Source organism: Eptesicus fuscus, chromosome 1, assembly GCF_027574615.1.
Source record: "Eptesicus fuscus isolate TK198812 chromosome 1, DD_ASM_mEF_20220401, whole genome shotgun sequence".
Lineage (NCBI taxonomy): Eukaryota > Metazoa > Chordata > Mammalia > Chiroptera > Vespertilionidae > Eptesicus > Eptesicus fuscus.
Genome location: NC_072473.1, coordinates 111,342,752 through 111,352,581, shown reverse-complemented (window position 1 = coordinate 111,352,581; position 9,830 = coordinate 111,342,752). Strand labels below are relative to the sequence as shown.

The 9,830-nt window shown below is 40.4% G+C and overlaps 1 protein-coding gene across 1 annotated transcript; it reads left to right on the top strand.

The window, feature by feature from the left end:
* Positions 1-675: 675 nt before the first annotated feature.
* LOC103297228 (coiled-coil domain-containing protein 169) lies at positions 676-1,437 on the top strand. The gene has a single exon (XM_028128815.2). The coding sequence runs from the start codon at positions 708-710 to the stop codon at positions 1,329-1,331; it is 624 nt and encodes a 207-aa protein (XP_027984616.1). The 5' UTR covers positions 676-707; the 3' UTR covers positions 1,332-1,437.
* Positions 1,438-9,830: the final 8,393 nt, after the last annotated feature.

The following is a 9,830-nucleotide window of genomic DNA, read 5'->3' as shown; positions in this document are numbered from 1 at the left end:
AACAACTTGTGGTACATATGTACAGTGGAATATTACTTGGCCATAGAAAAGAATAGAATCTTACCATTTGCAACAGCATGGTTGTACCTAGAGGACATTCTGATGAATAAAATAAGCCAGTCAGAGAAAGACAAATACCATATGATTTCACTTATACTCGGAAACTAAATAACAATATAAACAAACAAAAAACAAAAACAGATTCATAGATACAGAAAACAGACTGATGGTTGCCAGAGGGGAGGGAGATTGGGCCCTGGGTAAAAAAAGTGAAGGGATTAAGAAGTACAAATTGATAGTTGCAAAATAATCACAAGAATGCAAAGCATAGCATAGGAAATATAGTCAATAATATTGTAATAACTATGTACTGGCCACATGCCCAGGTTGCAGGCTTGATCCCCAGTGGGGGTGTGCAGGAAGCAGCCAATCAATGATTCTCTTTCACTCTCTCTAACTCTCTGAAATCAATAACAATATATTTTGAAACATTTTTAAAGAAAGAAACAATGGAGACAAGAAGGCAGTGTTATGACATGTGCAAGGTGCTGGGTGGGGGGACTGCAGCCAAGAATTCTAGAATTCAGTTCACCATGGTAACAGCTCATGACAACACTTGCTTCTCCCCAGCTGTGGGTGACCCTTCAGGTCTTCTGCTCTAAGATGTGCTGATGAGAAGGGCGTGGAGAGGTCTCTGACTTGACACTATGGGTGACAACTTTGAAGGTATGAGCATTGAACAACTAAAAATGGAGTTATTGGAAGAACTCCATAAGAAAGACTTGGTAAAACTCTCAATAAATGAACTAACATACAAGCTAGTGGAACAGAAAGCCAACATCATTAAAAACAATGAATGGAAAATCCGTTATGAGATACAACTTGAAGTGAATGATCAACTGAAGGAGCAAATAGTTACTCTGAAAGAGAAATTGGGAAAACTCAGTGGAGATCCTTCAGATATACAAGGTACTATTCAGGTCTACAAGCAATTGCCAATGAAATATTTAGTGACATTACTTAGAAAGCTACTCCAAGAGAAAAGGCGTCTTGAAAATCAAGTGAAATACTATTCACGTAAAGTGGAACAAGAATCAAGGGCTTGCAAAAAGATCAAGGATGAACGCCAAAAACTCCTCGATGACCTATTTCAGGCCTTTCGCTTATACCAAATTTCTAGAAGACAACATATGGATGAATTTCATAGAATGAAAGAGATTCCAGTGGAAATGGGAAGGTACAATACAGCTAATCAGAAGATAGGAAATGCCAAGAAAGGACCAGAAAAAAAGAGTGGAAGATCAAACCTTCTTCCAAAAATCAAGCCATGATTCAAGAATTGGATGGGTTTCTATTTCTTCCTCTTGTTCATTTGTTATATTCACCTTGTGAAGTTAATACTCAATACATTTTTTTCAGGGAATGAAATAGATAAGAAAGAGCTATTAAACCTCTTTTGCTTCTCTTTCAGAAGTTCGTTCCTTTGTGTGAAGGTAATTTTCTTTGTAATTTGGTTTAGTTTCAAAAATTATTTTATAAAGTAATTTTGATGACCCTAAAATTATAATAGCAGTGTTTGTAATTCTTAAAATGTCCTAAGAAACCTGAGTGAGGGATATTTAAAATTATCTCAATCATTGCAATAGTGTATTAGTTGCACATCTTATCATGGGGACTCCATCATGTTTTAAGTGTTTGTTCTACAGGAGCTACTTTGGAATACTTCCCAGATGTTGGAAAATGTCTATGTTAGAGTGTTGGCATGCATGTTGGTGGGGTACTATAAAGAACTGAAATGGAAGACACTCTAAGATTTCTGTTCTGTTATCAGTTTTGCCACTTCTAAGCTTCTGACTTTGAGTAAATAATTTGCTTTGCATCATTTTCATCATTTATATAGTTGGAAATGTTTACCTAACTAGTTCCTTGAGATTGCTGTGCAGATCAAGGATACTTACTAAATATTTATTTTGTTGTACTAGAGACAAAGTTATATCTAGATCTATGCTCTGAAGATAATTTGTCATGTGAGGTTTTATAAGAAAATGAAACTATTTATTGCAATAACAAAAATAAAAATGATAGTTTGGTATCCTTCTTGGTTAATACTAAAATATATATTAATATCAGTATTTTTAAGTTAAAAATTCATAGAGCAAAAATTAGTATAACAATATTTAATACTAGAGGCTCGGTGCACAAATTCGTGCACCAGTGGGGTCCCTCGGCCTGGCCTGCCAGATGGGGCCAAAACCAGCTCTCTGACATCCCCCGAGGGGTCCTGGATTGTGAGAGGGCACAGGCCAGGCCGAGGGTCACCACTGGTGCACAATAGAGGCCAGGGAGGGACCACAGGAGGGCTCCAGGGCATGTCTGGCCCTGTTTTGCCCAGTCCTGATCAGGGCCAATCAGGGTTTGCCAGGGAGGGATGTGGGAGGTTGGCCAGCTGGGGAGGGACCACAGGAGGGCTCCAGGGCATGTCTGGTCCATCTCGCTCAGTCTTGATCAGCCAGAACCCAGCATCAAGCTACCGATCTGAGCATCTGCCCCCTGGGGGTCAGTGCACATCATAGCGAGCAGTTGAGCAGCCTTAGCATATCATTAGCATATTAAGGTTTAATTGGTTGAATGGTCCACTAGTCCACCGACATTAGCATATTAGGCTTTTATTATAAGATTTTTAAAATTGATTTTAGAGAGAGGAAAGAAAAGAGCAAGTGAGACAAAAAAAGAAAAGAAAAGAGAAACATATCAATGTGAGAAGGAAACGTTGATCAGTTGCCTCCCATGCATCACCTACTGGGGATCAAACCTGAAAAACGTGGTATGTGCCCTAACTGCAATAGAACCCTCCATCTTTTGGTATATGGAAGGACACTCCAACCATCTGAGCCACACTAGCCAGGCCTTTAATACGTTTGGAATTTTAAAATGTCTAAATATTTTAGCAAATATCAAGAAATACCATTTATAAAAACAAATGTTGCTATAATAAAAAAGACATTAAAAAAGAGTGCTAGCAAGGATATGGAGAAATTGGGACCCTCATACATTGTTGGTGGGTATGTAAAATGGTACAGCTACTTTGGGAAACAGTTGATCAGTTCCTCAAAAATTAAACATAGAGTCATCATATGAACCAGAAATTCCACTCATACATATGGACAAGAGAAATGAAAACCTACATCAACATAAAAAGTTGCACACAGCTCTAACTGGTTTGGCTTACTGGATAGAATGTCAGCCTGCGGACTGAAGGGTCCCGGGTTCAATTCTGGTCAAGGGCACATGCCCAGGTTGTGGGTTCAATCCCCAGTAGGGGGCATGTAGGTGGCAGTTAATCAATGATTCTCTCTTATCATTGATGTTTCTATCTCTCTCTCCCTCTCCTTTCCTCTCTGAAATCAATAAAAATATTTTAAAAATTTAAGTTGCACACAAATGTTTATAGCACCATTATTTATTCATAATAGCCAAAAAGTGGAAACCACACAAATTCCTATCAACTGATGAATGAACAAATTGTAGTATATCCAAACAATGGAATATTATTCAGCAATAAAAAGAAATTAAATACTGATATGTGCTACAACATGGATGAACCTTGAAAATAATATCTTGAGTAAAAGAAGCCAGTCAGAAAATATCACATGTTGCATAATTCCATTTATATAAAAGGTCCTGAACAGGCAAATCTACAGCAACAGAAAGTAGATTAGTAATTGCCTGGGGCTCACAGGGCCAGAGGGAGGGTAGGTGATGGGGAGTGACTGCAAAGGATACAGGGTTTCTTTTTGGGATGATGAAAATGTTCTAAAATGTATTGTAGTGATGGTTGCATAACTGTGAATATATTAAAAACCATTGAACAGTACATTTTAAATGGGTTAATCATATGTTAAATGATTTATATCAATAATGCTTTTATTTTGTTTTAAATAAAATCTATAACTACCAAAATAACCCTTAAAAAAAAATAAAGGCCCCACAGAAAGGCATACCCAGAAAGAGAAAAAAGCCTTAGAGAACTAACTGCTATCAGACTTGCCTTCTAAGAAATAAAATAAATTTGTCAGGTTGATTAGAAATTGTAACCCAAACACCAGTAAAGATAATTACATAGGAAAACAAAGTACAATCCTATCTAATAATAGACAATATGCAAATTGACCATACCTCCGACATACCCACAAGCCACGCCCACCATCCAATCAGAGCAAGTATGCAAATTGCCCCAAACCAAGATGGCTACTGCCACAGAGAGCAAGGTTTCCTAGGTAACAGAGGAAGCCAAGCTTTCCGCCTGCCCTGGCCAGGCCTAAGCCTCCACTCAAGCTACAAAGTTTCAATTATAGAAGGTAAACAAATTCAAACAAATGGCAGCAGAATGGAGCTTGAGAGAGCAGGCCAGGGTTGTCGCCAGCAACAGGGGAAGCAAAGCTTTCCACACACCCTGGCCGGGCCCACCCGCTTAAGGCAACAAAGTTTCAATTATAACCCCAACACAAATGGCTGCCGGCCTCGGATGGAGCCCTAGGCTTGGCTCCGCTCCAGGCTACAAAGTTTCAATTGTAGAAGGAAAATAAATTCCAGATACCAGGGCCTCTGCTTGGGTTGCCAGGGGGCTTGGCCGGCCTGCAAACCACCACAGGCCCCTCACTCAGGCTGCCCCACACCCCAAGGGAACCCCCACCTGATCCGGGACGCCCTTCAGGGTAAACCAGCTGGCCCCCACCCCTGTACCAGGCCTCTATCCTATCTAATAAAGAGTACGATGCAGATTGATCATCACTGCAACACACAATATAGCTGCCCCCATGTGGTCAAAGATCCTGCCCCCATGTGGACACAAGATGGCCACCACAAGATGGCCAGTAGGAGAGGGCAGTTGGGAGGCACCTGGCCTGCAAGGAAGGGCAGTTGAGAGGGACCAAGCCTGCAAGGGAGGGCAGTTGGAGGTGATCAACCCTGCAGGAGAGGGTAGTTAGGGGTGACCAGGCTGGCAGAGGAGGGAAGTTGGGAGAAAACAGGCTGGCAGCAGAGTGGTTAGGGGGTGATCAGGCTGGCAGGCAGAAGTGGTTAGGGGCAATCAGGAAGGCAGGCAAGCATTTGGGAGCCAGCAGTCCTGGATTGTGAGAGGGATCCCAGATTGGAGAGGGTACAGACTGGGCTGAGGGACAACCCCCCTCCATGCACGAATTTCGTGCACCAGGCCTCTAGTATAAATATATTTTGCTTTCCTTCTCACAACTGCTTTAAAAGTCATCTGCATAAAACAATAATTGTTAAATATTGTTAGCTATAAGAATATATAAAATACACTGTCTATGATAATAGCACAAAGGAGGGGAGAGGAAAGGGAGCTATCCTGGAGCAGTTTCTGTATACTATCAGAAATAAATTAGCATTAATGCAAAGTATATTGTTTTAAGATGTGTAGTTAATATCCAGAGCAACCACTAAGAAAATAATTCAATAAATAGAGTAAATAAAGAGAATTTTGTGCCTCGCCAGCACAGCCAAGGGTTCTGCCAGCCTGTGGGGAGCCAGGGAAGGATGAAGAAAAGAAAAAGAGAATAAGCTGGGTCTACGTAGATCTTCTGTGCCTGGCTAAGACCACAGAACAGATCCAGACTGCAAGCTGAGCCTTTATTCTATAGTCAGGGGTAAACAAGGTAATTTACAATGTTCTTGTAAGTTTCACTTGTTTTGGCAGCACTTGCTGCACCTCTCACAGCCCATTAGCTACCCAGGAAAGATCTAGGGAGTGTCATAAGGTCAAGCTTAATTATGCTAAGAGGGCTGTGCCCTCTAAGCTGGGACTTGTTTGTGGCTTTGCCAACAAGTCAGTCTGAGGCTTAATCCTATTGCCGCTCCCTACAGAATTTAAATGGCACACTAGAAAATGTCTATTAAATTCAAAAGTAAGCAGTAAAGAAGAAATAGAGGAGAAAATATTCATGAGACATACATATAGAAAATAGTTACAAGTAAGTACATTTATATTATAACCAATAACCATGTTAAATATAAATGAAATAAACACCACAATAAAAAAATAAAAGATTATCAGGCTAGATTAAAAAACAGAATCTAACTCCATGCTGTCTAAAACATATACACTTAATTTTTTATGTTGTATTTTAATTTTATATCTTTAAAACATGTTTTATTGATATTTTAGAAAGAGGGGAAAGGACAGGGAGAGAGATAGAAACATTGATGAGAGAGTAACATTGATTGGCTGCTTCCTGCCCACCCCCTACTGGAGATGGAGCCTGCAACCTGGACATGTGCCCTGACCAGGAATTGAACCAGTGACCTCTTGGTGCATGGGAAGTTCGGGTCCTGGGTGCCAGAGGGAAGCCAGTGCTGGCAGCAGGGGGAAGGAAGGCTAACTCTTGCACAAATTTCGTGCATCAGGCTTCTAAGTATATTTTATAAAGTCTTCCCCCTGATATTTCCAGTACCCACCTGGCACCAATAACATATTTATTAGAATACTAGAAGCCTGGTGCATGAAATTCATGTGTGGGTATGGTCCATAGTCCTGGCCTGCAATCAGGGCTATCTTCACCAGCTACCTGAAGCCGGCCCACACCCCCCACCATCCACCCCCAGTTCCCCATTCGCCATTGGGTGATCAGAAACTGATGGCCAGGGAAAGAGACCTAGAGGTGGTCAGTGTGCCTCATAGTGACTGGTTGAGTGGTCGTTCCACAATTAGGGTCAATTTGCATATTACCCCTTTATTATATAGGATAGAGGCCTGGTGCATGGGTGGGGGCTGGCCTGCCCTGATGAGGGCCTTGGATTGGGGTGTGGGTCCCTACTGGGGGGCGGGGCCAGCTGGGGCTTGTGGCCACAGGTGGTTTTCCAGTTGGCCATGCCCCCAATCAGGGTGGGGGTCCCTACTGGGGGGCGTGGTCGGCCGGAGCAAATGGCCAAGGGCAGTTTGCCAGCTGGCCACACCCCTGATTGGGGTTGGGGTCCCTGCTGGGGGCAGGACCACCCGGGTTAGGGGCCATGAGCAGTTTGCCAGCTGGCCACACCCCTGATCAGAGTGGGGGGTCCCTGCTCAGGGGCGGGGCTGGCCTAGCTGCGGTCATTCTGGTCTCTGCTCATTCTGGTCATCCCGCTGTTTCAGTCACTGGGCTTTTATTATATAGGATTATCAACTATATTCCCTATGCTGTACTTTACAACCCCATGACTGTTTTGTACTTCTCGATCTCTTCATCTTTTTCACCCAGTCTCCCAACCCTCCCCTCTGGTGACCATCAGTCTGTTCTCTGTACCTATGAGTCTGTTTTTGTTTTGTTCATTTGTTTATATTATTTCAGAAGTAGTGGAGATAAAGAACCAGAGTAGGGACCAGAGCAGACACAGACTGTTATGAGCCATGGTGTTCACGTAAGGAAGAAGGGAAAGTGACTGAAGGAGAAATTAATCTTAATCATGGAGTCCAGAGAAAAGGGAGGTTATGCCTGCATTTCAGAAAACAAAGCATCCCACTCCATGGTACATCTATTATCTTTTACTCTATGCTCAAAGTTGGGAATCATCCTTGACTCTTCCTTCACCATCTTAACAAATCCTATTCATAATTACCAAATCCTATCTATTCTATCCTCTGATGTTTTCTTGAAGCAATCTAATTATCCCCAGCCTCTCTGCAATTACTTAATTCAACCTAACAAAATATCTCTCTTCTGGATTACTGCAATAAATTTCTCATTGGCCTCCACGACTCCACTTTTGCTGCCCTCAATCTAACTGTTATGTGCTGAATTGTACCCCACTCTTAATTATGCATGTTGAATTCCTAACTCCCAGTAACTCAGAATGACTATATTTGGAGATAAGGTAGAGACAATTAAGTTAAAATAATGTTATTAGCAAGGACACTAATCCAATGTGACTGATATAAGAAGAGGAAATTATAAGAAGAGGAATTTTGAACACAGGTACAGAGGGAAGATAATGTGAAGGCACAGAGAGAAGATAGCTATATGGAAATTGAGAGACCTCAGAAGAAACCATGCGTGCTGACACCTTGATCTTGAATTTCTAGCTTCCAGAACTGTGAGAAAATTAATTTCTATTGTTTAAGCCACCCAATCAGTGATAATTCTTTATGACAGTCCTGGCAAGCAAGTATACCATCTTCCACACTTCCTCCACAGTAACTTTTATTATGTGTAAAGTTAGTCATGTTAATTCTCTGTTTACATTCCTTATTGGGCTCTCACCAAGAACAACTGAAAAATCTAGGTATTATTTAAAAATATACAGAGGTGTAAATATATTGGAAGCTGCTGAAGTAATTAGTATAGGATAGGCCAAGATTTTAAAAATTGTTGAAACACCAGAGGACAGTGACTTTTTTGGAGATCATTTGCAAACTATGGTTTTATAGTAAGAGAATGATAACCTGGGCTTTGGCTAGACAGAGGGCCATTGCTGGAGAAACAAAGCTTTGGGTAGTTTTTAGGAGGTGATTTGAGGGGTCAAGATCCCAGTGAAAAGGGAAGGGAAAGGAAATAAACCTGAAACATATTTTGTGTTTTCCTTCAGAAATTTGATTAATTTTGAAACTGTACATGTCACTTAGCATAATTTCTTCCAGCTTAATCTGTTTTTCTTATATATTTGGAATATTAAGCCCTTATCAGATACATGGCTTGCAAATATTTCATCCTATTTTGTAGGTTCCCTTTTCACTCTGTAGATATAGCTTCCTTTGCTGTGCAGCAGTCTTTTTTGTTTGATGTAGTGTCATTTGTCTATTTTTGCTTTTATTTCTTGTGCTTTTGGTCTCATAGCTAAGAAATCATTGCCAAGTATAATGTTAAGAAGCTTTCCCCTTATGTTTTCTTCTAGTAGTTTTACATTTTGAGGTCTTATGCTTAAAACTTTAAATGATTTTTAGTTGATTGTTTGCTACGTAAGAGCCTAATTTCATTCTTTTGCATATGGATATTTAGTTTTCCCAACACCATTTATTGAAGAGAGTATCATTTTTCTGTTGTATATTCTTTTTACATTTGTTGAAGATAAATTGACTGTATATGTGTGGGTCTACTTCTTGGTTGTCTGTTCTGTTCTATTGGTCTATATGTCAGTCTTTATGCCAGTATCATACTCTGTGTGTGTATGTGCGTGTGTGTTTAGTATTTTTTTTAAATCTTTACTGTTGAAAGTTATTACATATGGCCCTCTTTTTCCCCAATTGACCTCTTCTAGTCTGCTGCCTCCCCCTCCCCCAGGCATTCACAACCCTATTGCCTGGGGAGCTATATATCCTTAAATTTTAAATGATAGCCTTGCTGGGTAGAATAGTCTTGTTTGTAAGTCCTTGCTTTTCATAATTTTGAATATTTTGAGTCAATCCCTCTGGACTGAAATGTTTTTATTGAGAAATTAGCTAACAATCTCATGGGAGCTCCCTTGTAGGTAACTAATTGTTTTTCTCTTGTTACTTTTAAGATTCTCTCTTTGTCTTTAACTTTTGGCATTTTAATTATGATGTGTCTTGGTGTGAGCCTCCTTGAGTTTATCTTGTTTGGGACTCTCTGTACTTCTTAGACTTGGATGTGTATTCCATTTACCAGATTAGGGAAGTTTCCAGTTATTATTTCTTCAAATATGTTCTCAATCCCTTGCTGTCTCTCTCTCTTCTTTCTCTGGTCCTCTTATGATGTGGATGTTGTCATGGTTGATGTTGTCCCAGAGACTCCTTATACTATCCTCATTTTTTAAAAATTCTTTTTTCTTTTTGCTATTATGATTGGGTATTTTCTGCTTTTTTATCTTCAAAATCTCTGATT

Excerpts from the sequence above, each read along its gene's own strand:
- LOC103297228 (XM_028128815.2), top strand. The coding sequence starts at position 708 with ATGGGTGACAACTTTGAAGGTATGAGCATTGAACAACTAAAAATGGAG.